This window comes from Aethina tumida, chromosome 1 (genome assembly GCF_024364675.1).
Source record: "Aethina tumida isolate Nest 87 chromosome 1, icAetTumi1.1, whole genome shotgun sequence".
Classification (NCBI taxonomy): domain Eukaryota; kingdom Metazoa; phylum Arthropoda; class Insecta; order Coleoptera; family Nitidulidae; genus Aethina; species Aethina tumida.
In genome coordinates, this window is record NC_065435.1 from 63822249 (window position 1) to 63843578 (window position 21330).

Sequence of the window (21330 nt, forward strand, 5' to 3'; positions counted from 1 at the left end):
CCTTTCTTGTTTGACAAATAATTATTTACATATTCCCTACTAACGTTTTTTATCAATTATATTTAAGCTTTGTTTTAACAAATTAATTTTTTCAACAATGTCGTTTATTTGGAGTGAAATAAATAGTTTTTCATCACCTAACATCACACAACACAAGTCCGTAATGTCTTAATATTTTTAACTAATTTTTTATTTCGAACATAAAAATGATGGGATATGATTTAAGAAATCAAGCTATTTTAACTTAAAAATAAATTTATTTACAACAATATTTAATAATAATCTATAAAACTTACTATAAAATTATGGTAAAATATTAAATAGAATAAACTACATGTATGTGAAATAAATTACAAAGAATGTCAGGTTTGAAATACTGATCTGTATAAAATATTTACCCTTTCGTGTCTGTTAAGTTTACTTTGCTATATATTTTATAAATTTTTATTATCAATTACACCATATGTAGGTGAACATCAAGGTATCATTATTTTTATCTTGATAAATGTATCATTTGTCAAAAAGTACAAAGTAAACTGAAATGAATCAGTCAATTCAATAATAGAATGTTATTTGGTAATCTTAGAACATAACTATTAGCTGCTTCCACTCATAACAGACGATTTGACTGTTTCCCAGGTCTCCTCTATTGGTGCCAATGCTGTTATCACTATTAAAGCAACAACCAGTGCCAACACTATTACAATATAAATAGCCAACAATGCTTTCCTGAAACCGGTGTACTAAAAAATGACATAGTTATTATATAAGTAAAATAAATTATCAATTTATTTACAGGTGCATCAGCACTACGATCAGCATATGCGGAACTTCTTCCAGACCCTCCTAAATCTTTCATTGGGAAGGACGTTACTCTTCTTTCGGAAGATTTTTCAGACAAACATCCCATAACCTAAAAATAAACGTCTGTTACAAATCTGAACAAATCTAATTGCAAGATCGGTCCATTAATCACAATAATCATTATATTCACAGGTTTTTACTTCTTTTTTTAATAAATAAATCAGTATGGTCTGGAAAAAGTATGGAATATTTTATTGATATTCATAAAAAAATAACAATAACTCAAATATTTCTATATTTTGTGGCGTAACCCTCGACTTCTATCACTGCTTCGGATTTTTGAAACATATACCAGTCTCCCTAATGTGTCAACAAGAATTTGTTGCCACTGCTCCTATATGGTTTAAAGAAGTTCTTGTTTGCTCTTGATGTTTTTGTTCGCATGCGACGATCTAATACTTCTCAAAGATGCTCAATAGGATCGGGGGACTTAGCGGGCCATTCAAGAACAGTTAAATTTTACTTTAGAACTCACTCTTTATAATTTTAGACGTTGTTTGGGATCGTTGTCATATTGAAATAACCAACGAAGTGGCATCTCTTTCTAGACAAATGGAAACATGGTGTTTTCCAATATGTCTTTCTATTGAAAACGATCTATTTTACCCCCCACTTGAATCAAGGCTCCAACTTGGGATCGAGAAAAGCATCCCCAAACCAAAATGTTTCCGCCACCATGTTTAAACGTAAAAATTTGGTACCTTGTCACAAATGTTCTACCATCTGACCTAAACAAATTAAATTTACTGTCGTCACTCCAAAGGACAGTGTCTTATTTTTCCTGAGTCCATAACAAGTGGGAATTTGCAAATGGCAGATGGGACGCTATGTTATTCTTTAATAACACTACTTTTTTAACTGCAACATGGCCATGCGGTCCCGTATAAATAAGACGATTTCTCACTGTCCTGCTACTAACATTGTGTCGAAATTTCCTCTATGATTTGTTTTGATGTTTTCTGCGAGGATCGAGGTTTTTATAATTTTGTCTATCTTGGGAGTGTTTTTTCGCGGACGTCCTGGCTTGCGTAGATTTTCAAAACGACCTTAAGTGCGGAATTTACACAAAATCTTCAAAATAGCACTGTGAGTAATAGTTAAAGTTCTCGCCATGTCTTTTCCTAAATTGATGTGAAATGTAAATGTGTTTAGGCATTACTACATTAAAACCGACCGGAAATGAAATAATATTCCATACTTTTTTCTAAGTCAAAAAACATTACAACAGATATGAAAAAGCCCATGAATAAAAATCCAATTTTTAAAAATATTCCATAGTTACTTTCTTCCACCACTGTACGTTAAATTAATAAATAAAATATTCAACACTTTGACTTACAGATAAAACCAAATGTGATATCACGTGGAAAGCTACATAAGCAACAAGAATCCAATCCATGAATTCCGGAAGTTCAGCTTTGTTTAATTTTACCGCGAAGAATATTGTCACAACTGAAATGAAAATGTCAATGATTTTACGTTGCAAATACTTCTTTACTCACTTCCTATAATATGGGCAGCGTTGCCAATAAACCAATGCACCCAGTTAAAGATTGGTCGTTTGGAAGTACCAGGATGTGGTCTGAAATAAGCTCCAATAGGTTGCAGGAAACACAATATGGTAGTAATTGTTCCTAAAATCGCATGGGGATTTTGTTCGCCGGACCAAGCCCTCAATTCTACGAAGATTAAAACGAATCCTGTTACGGTTAAGGCCCAGGTCAAGCACATAAACATTCTATGCCACTAAAATTATTTTTATTTTAGCAATGTAGTTCGTTGTTTTAATAATAAACTTACAGCGAACCAAAGATCTTTTCCACAGAGTGAGGTTCCAACCCACGTCTGTCTGTAGTATCTAGCCAACAAGATACCAACTGAAGCTGTTCCGATCCATGCTGCAATCATAAATGATCCGTGAAGTCTAACTAACAGTTTCGAAGCTGCTGCCAAGGCCGACACATCCGATAATGATTGCTTTTCTCCACTAGCTAAATAAGCTACCCCGTGGTAAGTAACTGAGTTAGCTAAAATAAGGAAGTATATTAATTTGTATATAGGAAAACATATTTTGCACTTACGTGTAACGCTAGCACCAGCAGCAATCAAAAGATTATATTGGTTTTTAGTTAAATCAAATACTTTGCCCCTTACGTTTGTCACGGCATCTCTTCGTACTTTACAGTAGATTGTATCATCAGAAACACTGCCATTCAAAAGTTGAATTCCCAACTGAGGCTGTAAATAATAATGAAATTTTAATTTAAGTTGTATATATAAGTATAAATTAAAATAATTAAAATAAGTTGTGTTTAGAATAACTAAATTGAACAATTTTAATAGACCGTTAATATAAATATTGCGTTCCAATTCTAAGAAAACTTACATTGGTTAAACGTTGAGCACCATAATTTGGAGCCGTTGTCCAAGACATGTATGCCGAAACTCCATTATTCTTTTTTACACACTCAATAACCGAGTCATCACCCATCTTTTCATCATCTGACAGTCCTACACCAACCCACGCCGCATTACTGTGGGCCTTCAATTCAAAATCGTATTTATCCCCCAGAACCGTAATGGCGACGGCGGCTTTGCAATTTTTCGAGTTCACACAATTAGCGGGAGCTCCGAAGCACAATTTGGAGACGGTGCAGCCATCGTAGAAAGGATCGAAGTCGGTGGAGGCTTCCTTAGTTTCTGGAGGGCTAAAGAATGGTGGGGTGGTAGTGGCGATTCGTTTTGGTGTGCTTGGCAAGGGGTCGTCCACACTACGTTTTGAAATTTCAATTTGTGGAGATTCGACGCCCACCCAAAACGTGTCGTAACCTTGGGCAATCGTAGCACTAAATGAAAAAATTATTATAGAATAAAGAAATTTGACCTTAAAAACTAATAAAAAATTAATATGTTAGGCATGTTTGTTCACAGATTTTCACCGCAAATTATCCGCCAGATTAAAACCTTGTTTTTACCAATAATTCTGTTTGAATCCATGCGGAACAGATTCGTAACAACAAATGATATAAAATCAATGTGGATCAAAGAAATTCTGGGACCGAAAAAAGAAGAGGCAAAAAATTATCCATATTATTACGCAAAGTTAAATTTATAGTGTAATTATATACTTGTTTTAGTTCTAATATGTTTATTTGTATTATCTAGAATCAAACTAGTTAGAGTTATACTTTTATAACAATAGGACAATATGGTAAAAAGTGTAAGTATATCGGGGCATGTAGTAGTTTTATCAGTCAAATTGCCAAATTGAGTAGTTTAGTAATCATGGACCATGGGTAAACGGAATAATTTAATCCTTGTGTCCAAATGCTTATCATTCAAACAAATCAGTCATTACTAACATAAATATTAATATGGCTTACTTAAATATTACCGGTCCCTCGAATCCAGATGGTGGCATCCACATAACATCCAAATTTGCTTTGTTATTGGGATTTTTGTGAGTCAACGAATCGCCGGTAGATGCACAGTCAATTGAATGTCCATCTTCGGTGCTCGATACGTCGAATTCACCAAGAATGTCTCCACTAAGCGTTCTGGCTTGTAACAGGAATCCTTGGAATGGAATTCCCACGCCCGAATTGATTGTCACCAAAACTATGCCGTTTTGTCGCCTTGGTATTATTGAGTAAGGTGCAATACCTAAATTCACAAGGTCAGATGAATATTGTTATTTTACATTTTAGTTATTTTATATAGTTTATTCATTAATGATCAATGAATCATTTAATGGGTTACCTGTTTGTGGTGGTATTCCTCCTCCATGATTAGGGAGCATAGACCGACAAACAGACGTCGGTGCCCCCTGAGGTAGCGCCTGGGTGGTGGTAAGATATAGAAGTAGTAATACTGCCCGCATTTCTAAAATAAAAAGAATGAAATAAGACCCCAAATCACAGTGTACGATAACAAATACGATAATAGAAAACCTTGAAACAAAAAGGTTTGCAGCTAATAGTTGGAATTGCAAACATATATATCTACTTTTAGATTTCTGCTGACACCCATATAAAAATAATTCGAAATTACCAATTAAATAAATTCTAATAAAGGTTGTGAACTAATTCAAGGTTTCAAGAATATGAGATATGTAATATCATTGATATAAACTTTGAGCATTCTTTGGGTGTTAAATGTACAAGAAAATAAAAGAGCGTCAACGGATTAATAAAAAAAGTCATTACATAAGCATTGTAAATAAAATAGGGTGAGAATTGGTTTACATTAACATTTATACCACTTCTGCATTAAAGCAGTATCTAGTCAAAGGGTATCTATATGAATATATAATCAAAATGTAAATTATAAATATTTGTCCCTTAGTTTTAAATTTATAGCTAATATCGATCGAATAGCTATTTAGTTGGGAATTGCAAGAACATTTTTAGTGATAGTATCATTAAGAATATAACTTTCTTTCTAACTTCTTTACAGTTTTATTTTCTATAAATATAATAAAAATATTATTAATAATGTTTATATGAAAGTCGATAATATTATCACAATTTTAATAAAAAAAAAGCATTTAATTGTGTATAGTATTGCTAGACATTTAATAAAGTTCAAAAATGGCAAATATAAATTGCTCAAAGATTGAATATTCATCACAACACGGTTACGAGAATCATTCACCGGCACAAAATTTGTACAAACTAGACTTTGTGACAACTACCAGATAGGCATATAGCCAGGTTACATATCACAACTCAATTCGAATGCATCTATCAGAAGACAAATTATTCCTAAGAAGAGCTTGGATCTTCTATTTATCAATATTACCTTTTGTGATCACCTTTCCTTCCTTGGACGTAAATTTAAATACACTGTATTCACAATACACTTACGGAATTTGAATTGAAACTCAGGTTAACAATAACCTAACTATATTTATAATAAATAGAAAGAAATAAATTAAATGATTATATATAAGTAATGCAAAAACATTGAACTTTTGGGAAACTATGAAATAAAATAAAGTATAAATTATCTAATTAAAATTAAAAACTCGATAAAACCTATATAATAAACTCGATGAAATATATACAAGAAGTTTGATCAAATCTGTACAAGAAGTTCGGTGGAATCCGATGAAACAATTGAAAACTATTCTTGTGGAAGGGATGAAGATGGCACAAAACGTCTTTTGCACCACCATAAAAATTAACAACTTTTCAAACCTTGACAAGATTGTTGCCAAATGGATTTAAGGTTTTCCTCATAACAAAACCCTAATAAATAACATTGTAAATTACCTAAAAAATCTTCTTACATTTCTTGATTTTTATTGCCACATTTACCATTATTTAATATACAATTTTTTTTTATAAATTAGTTTATACAATTTGTTTAAAATTTATTTGAAACCTTCTTGGAAAACTAATAAAATAAACCGTCCCTTAATACTAAAATAAATTTGAACCTTTAAAAAAACATATTTAATTTTAACTAAAATTTTTATAAAGATTAAGGTTAGAATGTTTATAAAAATTGGCTTTCGCCTCAACAGACGAAAAGAGCTACACAGCAACGACTCGTTTTTGCTGATGACGGGCGGAATTGTCATGTTTTGTGGTTGTATCATGTATGAAAGAAGAACCGCTTTGATACATGTTCCTGCCACTTCCCACATCGAACCCAAAGAGTCAGAAACGTTATTAGAGAAGATCAAACTGAAATAATGGAGGGGCCACCACATTCCTCGGATATGAACCCAATTGAGTATGGCATGTATAGGATCCGAATTAATTCGGTATCATTAACTTCTCATATGATTATTAAAAATCTTCTACAGTGTGCAGCTAAAGAATGGAATAATATTCCTCAAGAATCTATTAAGAGTCTAATAAAAGACATTCACAGGAGTGTAAATTATAAAAGAAGGATGGAAATACAAGATACTAAATTAAATGGTTAACTTATATTGTTATAGTTCTTTATAATAAAGTTCATGGATGGTGAAGGTATCTTTACTATCTCTTTTTAATTTAATTATTTCTTTTTGATAATGTTAAAACGCTTTAAGGGTCCTTTATAGATGTGAAGTTAGTCTAATAATAAGTATAGTGTAATAACAACAAATTTTAATTAATATATTATCACAATAAAACCTGAATGAACAAATTGAGCGAATATATTTTTATAGGTTAAAAATTGTGCATATTTATTCTTTTATTGAAGAATATGCAATACTTTTTATTTATCTGTTTAATAAATTTTTGGTTAAGTTAGTTATTTTGACTAACATTTAGACTTTTACAAATTGTTTACTCTTATTCACTTGAACTACTTTTTTCAGTTTTCCAGCTAATATTATCGTATATTATTTATTTATTTTCAGTACACCATAAGTGCGTAAGAACAGGAATTCCATGTTTTAATTATAATTCAATACGTATTTTGAACTGTTAGTTGAACAAAGGGAAAGTTCTTTTCTAAATAAAATTTATTCACACATCAAGACAGACAAGTTGGATGATCATTATCTCTATTGTGGTTGAATTACGTAGGAATAATGTTATCTTGCAGACATTCTATTTAAAAAACCAATGATAGTGAGATGTTATTATTAACAGCACCACAAACCAATTTATTAAAATAATTTTCAGTAACCAAATTATAATTATAATGAAACGAAAAAATTATATATTTGTATTATCTTTTAAACTACGACTATTATTAAAATATATACAAACAATTACTTTAATGAATGCTGAAAACTATTCTGCAGTGACACAGCAAAATATATTGTAAATACACAACAAAATGACTCACACCATTTAAAAAATAAAGCATTCTCCTTAAAGTGAATAAACATTATTGTTGATATTTTGAATTGCATCATTTATTTTGGAAGTGGTACTTTCATATATTTTTATTTTTAGGTCAAATGAATGACACTGCTATTTTTATTAATATTACTTTGTCTTACAAACTGTTTAATAATAATAATATCAATTATTCTTAATTCTAGTTACACGTTATTAGTGGTAATGACAGTGAAGTTTGATTACTCAGACAAATTCACTGATAGCCGGTTAAAATAATAGTAATTAATTTTTTTATGAATTTAATTACAAGTTAACTTTGCTCTAAAAGCAAAAGCATACTTTTATAATTTATTAAATTGTTGTCAACGTTACTACTACGTTCCATGGTATCATACTCTATAATAAGGGTGGCCAACTTGCGGCTCTCGAGCCACATGCGGCTCTTTGAAGGATTATTTGTGGCTCTCGATAAATGTACCCGAGTTCCCTTTTCATTCAAGAATTATCAAGACAAGTGAAATAAATTCGTTTAATTTCTACAATTTAAATTCAATATACATATTTTCTACTTTTATTTATATGTTTTCAATAAATATAATATCTGTAAAAAAAATTGTAATACCTTTTAAATATTTAAATGGTTCGAACTATCAAGGAGATCTATAATATACTATATAATATATTTTATATTATAAAAATTACTTTAATTACACGCCACAAAAACTACGACTGATACGATTAATAAAATGAAAAATAGCATTCAGATAAATATGGATATCATTGACAAAATACCCTATGTTTTTTTAGAATACATCACAAATTTACCGGCGTAAAGCAAAAATAAATCACCATGAGTTTGAACATTAAAACATGGAAAATGTCTAATACATTTTTAATAACGACACGCATAATGGTGTAAACGGATTTTAATGTAAATACAAATACAATGATACAAATAAAATTGAAAAAACTTACTTCAATCTTCTTTAAATAATAAAACAAAACTTTTTTCTGCACCTTTAAAATTTTGCTACAACTGCACATTTATTTAAGAACAACAATGCCGCAAACAGAAACATCGATTTTAATATAAACCGGAACGAGACTGTAGACCGATCGCATTAATAACATTGAAGGCAAATTAATTCACTTCCTACCTTTCAAATTGATCTTGAAACGAACCTTGACTAGTCACAATCGGCACATTCGAATCACAGAACAGCCAGCTATCGCAAACCTTCCACCCGGATCGCTAGTACACAAGTGTACCAATAACAAGTCGTGTAACAATTATTATGATTCAGAATGACGAGCGCCACAAAATATCAAACTGGCGCATTTCCCTGGGAAATCCCGCGTCGTTCGACCATGAGGTGCAAAAACGAAAAAGACATCGATGGCTGACTAACAACTACCAAGAATTCTTTGGTGTGTCGTCGTCATTGACCAGATGTAGACAATTTAAATGGCTTATTAGGCGGTTTTTGGAATTAATAAAGTTATTCAAGCTAGTTCTATTTGATTGTTTGTGGGAGACTATAATTATTTATTGGATTTCCACAAAATCAATCAATCCATGTGTACGAAGTAATCCGTATTAAACTTTAACCATGTCATCAACACATCCACGATTCCATAAATTTTGATCATTTGTGAAAAGTAAAACTTAATATTCTTAAAAACTTTTTTTAATAAACCGGTGAAAAATGTGAATTTTTAAAAAGATTAGTTTTTTGAAATAACTATTGATCATTTTTAAAATAAAAAAGTAATCGTTAATTTTTCATATTTCCCCATTTTTAAATTATAAATATAAAAACTTTCGTTTATATATTGTGGTGTAATTTAGGTGCGCTGACTTAATTTATAATTGAAGATAATTTTTTTAAAAAAATAATTAATTATTTAGTTTGGTTTTAAACCTACTACATTTAAGAGTCATATCCTACAACATTGTATGTTGAAAATAAAGACAAAACATTTTAATTAAATCACCTACTCTAAAATAACTTACGTTTTGATTAAAATTATTTTTAGAATAAATTACAAAAATAAATAATTGAAGTAACTAAAAAGTACATATATAATAATAATTATATATAAATGTTTATTAAAATTACAATCTTACTTAAAATTATTATTAAAATTATACATGGAAAATTAAGTCAAAATTTAAAAAATTATTATAAATTTAATATCTATTATAAAGTATATAAGTGTCTGATTAAAATTATTGTTATGTCCAAAAATAAATAATTAACATAAAAAACATAAAATTATATATAAATATTTTTCAGTTTTACTTATTTTTATTTTGTTCAGAAGTCTTATTAAATATTGACTAAATTAAATAAATAATTTTCAAAAATTAATCATCAAAACAATTCAAAATGCCCACGAAATTAATTTATTTTTCAATTTGCTCAGTTTCAATTATTCCTATGATAGTTTCATAAAATTTGAATATAATATTACATCGTTTATGCAATATTTTATTATTTTCTTTATTTATACTATATACTGAATAAATATGAATTATAAATTAAAAATAGCACGTAAAATTATACATAAATATTTTTCAGTTTTACATATTATTGTGATCAGAAGACTATTGCTATTAATTTAATCAAATAAATAATTTTATAAAATTAATTATCAAAACTATTATATTATATAATATATTAATTCCTTTATACAATATTTTATTACTTCCTTTATTTATTCCAAATATTAAATATAAATTATTCATTAAAAAAGCACATATATACATATACATACAAAAATTGTTCAGTTTTATTTATTATTATGATCAGACTACTATTGTTAAAATATTGATTTATTCAAATAAATAGTTTTTATAAATTAATGATAAACAACTAAAAATGTCTATAAAATGAATATATTTTTCAATTTTAATTATTGATAATTTCATAAATTTTGAAAATTATATTAATATCTTTATAGAACATTTGATTAATTTATTTATTTCTTTCTTCCGTATATTGAAGAAATATAAATAAATTATAACGGTACAAGTTTTTATCATTTCTAATATTATTAAAAGTAATTTATTTATAACTCTACCAGTGTACAACGATTTTGACCTATTTTCAACTGTCATATCCTCTAAAATTATTAGTACATTTAGTCAACTCAAAACACATAAAATTATATATAAATATTTTTCAGTTTTACTTACTAATGTAATTAGAAGACTATTACTAAAATATTGATTTAATCAAATAAATTTTACAAATTAATTTTTTTTAATTTAATTAATCTATAGTATTACTTGTGTCTGAATATATTAGGTACTAAAGCATTGCTTTTCACACAATTTAATGCTTGTTAAAATACCATTAGAGAATTTTGTAACTGAGTGGTGTCATTAGTTAATATACTATGACAGACAAAATAAAACATGTACGTAAAAAATTGTATAATATCTAGTTATCATTCATTAAAATCGAGTTAGAAATAAAAAAAAAATAAATAAGCCACCCTGTATTTTTTTTTTTTTTTAATAAGAATAAATTATTATTATTTTTGTTTCTGACAATATCTACTTCTCCAGAAAACAAGTTTTTCCAAATAAGCAACCAATTATTAATCGGAGTCGACATGCCTTAATTTGTCCACTACGATAAAATCTCCGTTCACCTAAATTCTAACAGTTGAGATAAAATCTTTCAAGGATAAATGCCTATGAGTCTATGATATACAATGGCTCATATATAATTATTTTGTTAAACCAATAAAGTGAATTTTGATTTCTCCTAATAAACCATTATTCCACTGGAAGTGATCACGTCTTAATGGCTTTTAATAAAGCCCACGATTTATAATCGCACAATTATAAATAATAAAGTCGACTTGTTACTTTACGGTTGTAATTTCATGGCTTGCGTAATTCCGAATACCTTATTAATAATTGATCGTTGCGTTAGTTTTCTCTAAATAACAATAATTGCGCAACGCCTCAGGAATTTTTAAACATATTTTATGCATCCAATATCTAAAGACCGACTAGAATTATTTTAATCTCAGTGGTTAGAAAAGTATATTACGATTTATAACAACATTGAATGTAAATGTATTTATTTAGTTCAAATATGTACACATCGTTTGATATCTAAAATTGAAACGAATACATTAAATATTTATTTCAATGGAAGAGAAGTTTAATGAAATGTTTTCCTTGCATTTCATGTCAACTAGTTTTCCATTCCTTACCAGCTAAAAATATCAAACCAATTACAGCAAAAAGCAATCAATTACGTTAGTTGGTAATGATTGTCATTAAATTGTGTTCGACTGACAAAGTCTGATCGGAATTATTAATTATGAAATGATTCAACCTTTTCGACGTGTTCTACAAATTGTCAGGTTATTTTTAATAGCAATCGACCTCTATTAATAACAAAAATGGCTTTATTATGGATGTTTATGATTTTTTAATGTGTTAGCAGGAACTATAATAATAGAAAAGTAGCAATAGTCAGTCGTCCTAGTTTTGTAGTAGTTTCTTACTATGTTTTAGTTTACTTTTGTAATAAATGAAAAGGAAAACAACGTTTAAAGACTCCCTGAGGTCTATATTATATTGTCATTAGAATGTCGCTAACATAATAAGTGTATTTAAGTTTTTCACTTAGCTTATTTATCAAATATTGAATCAACTTTATATGAAAAAATTAAAACCAGCATATTTCTACCAGACATAAATACCGCAGGTCTATAATTGCCACCATAAAAAGTAATTAAATTAAAGTAAACATTTTTCTCGATGGATCAGGTGATTGGAATCCACGCTCCGCTCGAGCATCGTATTTGGGTAAACGGGTCAGCTGGGTAAATGACCACCATTTATATGTATAGATTTATTCATTACCTAGCAACCAAGGAAAAATCAAACATTTGATTAAGTTTATCAGTAAATCAGTCTGGCCCCCTTACTGGAATTAAGCACAAAAATAATATGTAAATTTTTAGACCTATTTCTTGTTGCTGCGTAGAAACATCAATAAAATGTATTAATTAAAAAAATAAAGATGAAATATTAAAAATATTGTAAGGTTGGATAATGAAATACTAACTAAAGCGTGATGTTCTATAAATAATTATTATGATTAATAAAGAAAGTTATTGCATAACGTTAATGGAAACTAATCATCCATTCGTGATTTATTCCAAAAATAACAAAATAGGTACTAAAGCAAAATGAGTAGGTACAACATTTGAAATGCAAAATATTTAAAGAGGTAATGATATAAATTAAAATAAAAAGAAAAGTCCTAATGAACATAGATGCACAAACAGAAAAACTGCCCTTCTTTAATTACTAAGTAGAAATCTATCTATGATTTTCTAAAACTCTCACCTTTGGATCGGATTTACTGGTATTTTGATTAATTCGCAAAGCAAATTCTCGGAGCAATTTACAGAAGTAACACACACTAATGTTATTGCCAAAAACCAAATATTTAAATCGGGAGATCTTGTAGGCCATAAGCCAGGTCCACCCCTTCCTATTGATCTACGTGGAAATGCTTCGTCTAAATGATCTCCAACGACAGTCAAGATGTGAGCTGAAATCTCATTTGTTTGCTTTGGTACCAGAAAATAAGATTCAAAAGATTATGTTCTGCAAAAAGTTAAGGTAAGCAACAACTGTTAAGATCTTGGTAAAACAACGAATTAAAAAAGTACAATAATTTTGAATAAAATAAATTTATTATTTAACATAATCCTTTATTTGCGATATATTTGATTATATTTTTACTTTTGTATATTCCATCTTCTATCATCTAAAACTAAGTTTTTAGAGACAACGCATGAAATTGAAAATCATCTACACCTCTTGCAATTAGGAAAGGTGAAAATATTATATGTGAAGGAAGCTAGGGATATGATTAAGCTTCACCATAAAAAAATTGTGCAAGGGTAGCAATTTGATTGGCAGTACCATTTATAAAATGCATATCAATTAATTCTACATTAAAATAAACAACCATAACAAACGGAAAGTTATTATTGTTAATGTTAGCATATTTATTAAGGCCTCTCTGCTTTTTTGTCCATACTATTAACCTTTTAAATATTTTACGTCACTTATATAATAATTATCTTATTTTGCTGGACAACTATTTTATTCTTCGCAATAAAAATATATAAGTTTAGTTCTTACTTCGATGATTTCCAACTATTGTAGTGAATGTATCAGTCACTGACAAGTTATATAATGGTAAATGTAATATATCAACTGTTAATTTTCACTTGATGGCACGAAGCAACACTATTAAAAGGCGTAATGAGCACTCATAACGTCAGCGGTGTTAAAATTTAATTAGATCGCCAAAAATACTCAACATACTAAAAAGAAACAAAAGCCATTCTGCTTGTGATAACTATATCTAATAGGAGAATAAAATAAAAATTAAATTATTTTTATCTATGTATAAACTTATGTATTTAATTGAAATATTTTACTACTTGTCGATGTTTTAACCTACTGAGCTTTATTTAATATTACCAAATGCAAATTTGAATTATTATTTTTATCGACGGCAGAAGCATAAAATTTTTTCTCACAATCAAATATACGTTTATTAGTTGTGGTGATAGTTAAGTCGACCACTTCCCATGACAAAGATGTCGAGGAAAAAATTAACAGTAATTTTAGAGACAATCGGAATTCAGCCTTCACGGAAAGTAATCAATTGGATTTTTAGCACAAACGTATTTGACATTATGCAAAATCTTGCATAAACCCATAATTTATTAATAAACACGCAAAAAAAGTTAAGGTAAATATTGAATTCGTAAGTTTTGAAACAATTTAAACACAGTAGAAGTAAAAGTAGGTTTAATTAATTATATTGATTGTATCACGATAATTTAGTTAAATTTTTTGTTTTTTGTTTAATTCATTTTAAAAATTATCAGTTTTATATTTAAAAAATGAAATTCCTATGTTTTTACTTTTACTCATTATTAACATACAACTGTCAACTTTCTCTAATCAGTCCACGAGCCTCGACGGTACTTATCCTTTATGCAAGCCACACAGCAATTTTGTAACGACAGTCATATGAATTTCCAAATAAGACGTTTTAATAACACACGTAGCAAGTGTAATGTTTATTTTCAATGTCAGACTGGCGAAAGTGTTTGAATAATAATAATATAACAGTGACTTAACATGTTACAGCACTGAATTTACATATATGTAACAAATAAACTGACTACGAAATAAATAATCCGATGAAGAATGCGGTTATTCCGAAAATCTTTTCGACAAGTAATTAGTCATAATTAACCACGTTAACTGACCTTGTACCGATTCCTTGGTTTGATGACTTTTGAACAATATGGATCCATTGTCTTCCCACTTTTAAATAAATTAAAATCGGGGAGAAACATTATCGACTTGAAACGTGTTAACACATATGGAAGGACGTCACTCATGTATGACAACCACTGTAAAACAATTAAAATTTTCAAATCTCATACCAATTTAATATTATGAAGTCACTCAAGATACTTTTTGTCATTCGTTATTTATAGACACTTGCAATTGTAGCTGATGTTTTGAATTGATCTATTATGAAAATCATAGTTAAAATTACACTAATCGGTTGGAACTAATGTGTGTTATTTTAAAATTATATGAAACCGGCGAACACACCCAGTGGTCGCATTCTTCATACATTACAGAGAATCATTACCATGTATGATATCAACAAATCCTAAGCTGCGACAAGGTATTCGAATTCCACGTAGTGCACTCGTAGTCTAGAAGTAAAATGTTTGTCCACGAGTGTTTAATTGTAAAAAATCAATCAATATGTATTAGGTGATAAAGTAAATTATTGTCTTTTTTAGCTTCGAACTTTCCTGGACAAAACTAAGAATTGTAGCTTATGAATCACTTAAGGGATCCATTCTTCAATTTCTACGTAAGTCACCAAGTGTGAATCCTCCAAAGAGTAGACAAAATGGAGCGAAGCCCAGAAAATACACAGCACGAGGTGGAACTTTCTGTTCAACTGCCAAAATCTTTTGCGTTACAACTTTACAACCAACGCCGTTGGATGAGGACAGGTTGAGCAGGACGGTTTGATGTCATTAATGGACATTTTTGCACTAAATTCTTAATGCCTCAATTCTGACAAATTTTTGAATATTTAGGCTTTCGTTCAATAAAACCGGCAATCCCTAGTTTTTGAACCCTTTTGGTTTTCCTGAACATTCTTTATCAGAAAGGACGTAATCATCCACTCAAAAACGTTTTGGGTTTGTATTGGTTATATATGAGCCATTCTTCTTCTCTCGATATTAATTGTTCAGTCATCGAAAACAAATGACGAATAAACTAACAATTGTTAAAAAACAGATGAGACGAATCAAATTTGATATATTTCAATTATTGCATAGCACATAATAATGTAACTTACACAACATCTCGCCGAACTTTTACGAGGCTCACTTATATAACTACTCTAACACGGTATTAATTAAAACAGCCCAAAATTTCTACTTCAGGTTTTTATACAGTAATAACAAGAATATACATTAACTTACTTAAAATTTATATAAAAATAATGTATTATTTTGGAGCACCAAATTTTAGCTTTTACCAAAATTAGTCCCGCAAAGAAATCGAAATTCCTGTATTCTAATCTGATAGAATTTATCGTTTAATCAGAAAACAAGCTGTACATTGAAATCTTAAAATTTAAAAACACCTTTGAACTATTTTTTCTTTTCGACTCTCTTTGTAGTGTAAAAACTTTGGATTTGTTAGGCCTAGTCCCTGAAACTCCGATGTCTTAAAAAAATGTCTACATTGAGAATTATTAATATTGTGAATAAATCTTAATATATTAATTAATCTGTATAAAAAGCATTATTAATAAAAATGAACCAAATGGGAGTGCAAACTTTTTTTAATTGAATAAAACAAGATATCAATCGTGAATAATAACCACGTAAAATGATCCAACTAAATTTTGCCATAATGTTGGCATGTATGTACCAATTTAAAAACACCTTTGAACTATTTTTTTTTTCTTTTGGACTCTCTTCAGTCCATAAAATCTATACACTGTAGTGTAAAAATTTTGAATTTAATAGTTTTACAAAAATTGGAGAATACTCTAAAATTACTATTGGTATCAAATTACCATTTTTTATTTTATTTATTTATTTATTTTCAGAACACTTGCCATATTTTTATAAAATTCTTTATATTACATATTATATGAAACAAAGCCTTGACTAAAAACCATGAAAAGTAATCTAATTAGATTTTTGCCATAAAATTAGCATTTTGGCAATATCATCTATTTTTTAATTGTCATGTAATACCTCATTTAAAAGGTACTTTTATTCTCTATTCTAGTTACTTTTCCAGCTAAACTAATTGGAGAGTTATGAGAGATTTTCATTTTCATGCAAAAATTGGAGAATACTCTAAAATTACTATTGGCATCAAATTACCATTATTTTATTTATTTATTTATTTATTTTCAGAACACTTGCCATATTTTTATAAAATTCTTTATATTATATATTATATGAAACAAAGCCTTGACTAAAAACCATGAAAAGTAATCTAATTAAATTTTGCCATAAAGTTAGCATTTTGGCAATATCAACTATTTTTTTAATTGTTATGTAATACCTCATTTAAAAAGTACTTTTATTCTCTATTCTAGTTACTTTTCCAGCTAAACTAATTGGAGAGTTATGAGAGATTTTCATTTTCATGCAAAAATTGGAGAATACTCTAAAATTACTATTGGCATCAAATTACCATTATTTTATTTTATTTATTTATTTATTTTCAGAACACTTGCCATATTTTTATAAAATTCTTTATATTATATATTATATGAAACAAAGCCTTGACTAAAAACCATGAAAAGTAATCTAATTAGATTTTTGCCATAAAGTTAGCATTTTGGCAATAACAACTATTTTTTTAATTGTTATGTAATACCTCATTTAAAAGGTACTTTTATTCTGTATTCGAGTTACTTTTCTAACTAAACTAATTCCAGAGTTATGAGAGATTTTCATTTTCCTTCAAAAATCAAAGAAAACTAAACTCTAACTAATCTAAAATTACTATTAACTCATTAATCTTATTAATTTACTTCTGAATTGTTGTATTAAGGGAGGGCTAAATATTATAACATTATTTTTCGGTGTCCTAACACAATCTTAGAAAACTTTTTTCAACACCCCTTTTATTTATTTTCTGTACCTTTCCAATTAGTAGCTTCTGAAATGGGACTGACAACCTCCACTATTTGACCATCAGCTTAAAAATCGAATTTTTCATATCTAAAATTAATTGTCTCAGATGAGTAAGAAGTTTTAGAAAGAAAGATATATTTAAATTATATTTTGCAATCAATAAGTATTAATAACTTTTACAATATTATTATTAAATATTTATGCAATTTATTGACCATATACTACCATTATTTACGATAATTTATATTTGTATGTGGAATTCGATAATATTCACATTTTTATGAATGAATAAACTATAAAAGTAATTTACCGACTCTACTACCGCTAGTTATTTTGGTTACGAAAGTGGGTTTTAATTTTAACATTTATCGTTGCTATTTATTATTCATTCACGGTATAAAAATACTATTATGTTTCAGAAACATGAATAAATACTTTAGTATCTTTAAATGTTATTTATTTTTAAAATTCCAAGAACCACAATTTTTTTAGTAATGTGCGTACTAATATAAATATTGTAAAATTATGTCTAACGATCATTGAACTCGAATAGCTTTTTCTTAGTACTGTACACACAATAATCGTTGCAAAGAAGATGCTCAGGTACCACTCGAACGCTACAGTCTACATTTGTTTACCCACATAACAAATGCAAATACCATCCGTGCGCGCATAACATGACTCTTGCAACATACATATGTAAATCGTATACGTCCTACCTTTTAACACGCTCGACTCGGGACGACAACAACACAACAATAATAAAATCCCTTGGACCTAGACGAACTGCAGTGTAACGGCGGCAACGAACACTTCGTCAACAGCACATTGTCGCACATCCGCAAATAATGGTCAATTTTCGACTGACCGTCCACTGGTGAGAGACGTGTTCGCGGCCACCACGGAATTAGAAAGGCGAAGAATCCGCGAGGTCTTTGGCAGCCGGTGGTGCTACAGCAAACGTATCCGCGGTGCTCACCGTTTCTCTCGTTCATTCACTATTGGTGTGTCAGCGACCGCGTTGCCTATGGGATGCCAAACAATATCCCCGTTCGAAGAGATACGAATGAACTGCGGACCAGTCAATCGAAAGGCATATATCGAAATATAAATCAACCTGTTACCTTCTTACTGTTTACTGTTATGGCCCAATGGGTTAAACCTACAGTGGGTCAAAACATGGTTCAGTCACTGACATGATTCTGATTGAGAAGAATCTTCTTGCTAAAAGTTTTGGAATAATCTAAAATAAATTGTTTATTTTATATTATTTACAGATAAATCACTTTTACGCATATTTAAATAATTAAATTGTTATAATTCACTGAAGTCTTCTTGAGAACACTCCAAAATTTCAAATTGTCGTTAAGCAATGTGGTTGGTATCTAATCAAACTATAAAATTAAATATAATAAAATCAATATATTTGATGTTCTAATAGTCCAATATGAGGTTATGAATTAGCCTTAAGTCCTTAAAAAATTACCCTCATATTTTATTAAAATGTATCAATCTTCAAAGATTATTTTAAGCTTTAACTTTCTATGTAACTATTGAAAATTGCCAAATGATTCATCAGATTCTGAATCAGTTTAAGTAAATACTAATACGACGAAATGACCAACAAAAATCGACAAGCTGGCTTCTGGCCATTTCCCATTGTAGGGCCTCTCTATATGCACTATATCTTAAGGAAACTTGTCACCGTGTTCATATGACACTGCTCCATGATTTGCACGGTAGAAATCTAAGTGCATTTCAAAATTTTGTACGAAGAAAAATGTTCTTGAATGATTTCCTGGTAGTTTTCATTATTATCTAAGAAAATTATGACACACTTCAACGAAAGCGGTCCATGCCCATTTTTCAGATTCAACATGCTTATAAAATTTGAGTCCTTCATATTTGAGAACTTACAAAGTTTCGTTCTTTCAATTTCGCGTCGAGGAAATTTTAAGATACTGAAAACCTTTGTTCGTATCTTTTACATAATTTTTCATAAAAGCTTATATACTCATAGCTTATGACTCTCCAGGTATTAAACATGCTCTTCTTGGCCAATTTTTTACTACGTAGTGCTTATCCTTTGCACAACTGTTCCAACCTTATAAAAACAATAAAATTTGGTGTAGCCTCCTTGTAGTCTGGTTAACATAGCTACAAATTTCAGATCAGCACAGATATTCCACGTATACTGTGAATGCTGAATTTTTTCTAATAACATCTTCATATATCGATAATGTTCTTTCATGTTGCTTGTGCAAGTGTAATTGAAGGATGTTTTCAAATACGATCGAACTAAATAGAGCATAATTAAGAATTAAGCACCGATAAAAGATATAATTTGAACGATTAAAAAAATATATAATAAAAAAATATATACGTGATAGGGAAAAATGGGAGACAAATCTGAATTTAGCATCATATTTTTATTTAAAGGAGGATTTTGTTGCAGACCAGTGCAATTTAAAACTAGGTTAGTTTATACTAGTCTTGGAATTTCCACTTTGAAGACAAAATTCAGAAAAATTAAATGTTTTAGAAAAAAAATTGAAAAATTGTTTGGTAAGAATAATGCTGGTGACTGTACTAATTCCCTTTACAATATATATTTAAAAATAGGTAGGCTTTTCCTAATCTTGGAGCTCCTTTGAAAACACACAAAAATTAAGTGTTTGAGAAAAAAGATTTGAATAATTATTTTGCAAGAATCTCTTAAAGATTGGCTTAAACCGAAAAATGTCAGAAAATATGAAGCCAATGAGTGTTAAGCTAATACAGAAAACTTACGTTTTCGAGTAATGAACACACAACATTTCTACACCGTCGATCAAATACCAGAAAAGAATTTTTTCCTACTGTCCGACAACACTGCTATCCCCTCCTGAACACAGGTGAACAAGGTTAACAGGTGTGACGCCATCGCGAAAGCGCCAAGGTGTGCAGAGGAAGTTACCTTCCGAAATTCACGCTGTCCGTTTCCCTCCTACAGAGTGTGAACGACGAGGAAGTTGATTAATGGCAATCAAACATTTTTTTTATGTGTCAACCCATTGTTCTTTTAAGTATAATATTGTGTCATTGAACACTGTTTCGTTCAGAAATCGCTTAACTAGTTTAAGTTTAGTGACTTTTTTGGGAATCACGAATTTGATTATTGGATAAATGAAGGTTGATGGCCATGAAGTGATTCAGAGGAAAGCACAAATCAACTATTATGTATCATGAAAATTGACTAAATATTATACTGTATTAATTTTATGTCAAAGATTCATTAAAGATATCAGTAAAAAATGTAAACATTATTTTTTATAATTCATTTTCGAAATTTGTAGTTTTAGTTTAGTATTCCACTTTATATTTTGCTTTTTGTTTGTTGCACACTCGTTACATGTTACTTTTTCCATTTCTGGCA

The 21330-nt window shown here is 29.2% G+C and overlaps 1 protein-coding gene and 1 long non-coding RNA gene across 4 annotated transcripts; one reads left to right on the forward strand and one right to left on the reverse strand.

Moving 5' to 3' along the window:
• Positions 1-237: 237 nt before the first annotated feature.
• Positions 238-18872, reverse strand: LOC109595786 (putative ferric-chelate reductase 1 homolog). Of its 3 annotated transcripts, none has more exons than XM_049970890.1 (10): positions 18635-18872; positions 4624-4746; positions 4248-4527; positions 3251-3710; positions 2946-3102; positions 2665-2891; positions 2367-2610; positions 2204-2316; positions 797-913; positions 238-743 (listed from the first exon to the last, which is right to left on the reverse strand). In XM_049970890.1, the coding sequence occupies exons 2-10, from the start codon at positions 4742-4744 to the stop codon at positions 597-599; spliced, it is 1866 nt and encodes a 621-aa protein (XP_049826847.1). In that variant the 5' UTR covers positions 4745-4746; positions 18635-18872; the 3' UTR covers positions 238-596. The 3 variants fall into 3 exon arrangements, with proteins under 3 accessions (XP_049826847.1, XP_049826848.1, XP_019866765.2); XM_049970891.1 differs by lacking the exon at positions 18635-18872 and adding an exon at positions 8810-8934; XM_020011206.2 differs by lacking the exon at positions 18635-18872 and adding an exon at positions 8835-8923.
• LOC126266585 (uncharacterized) lies at positions 15201-15881 on the forward strand. Its single transcript, XR_007548898.1, has 2 exons — positions 15201-15481; positions 15537-15881. It is a non-coding gene; the product is annotated as an uncharacterized LOC126266585 (long non-coding RNA).
• Positions 18873-21330: the final 2458 nt, after the last annotated feature.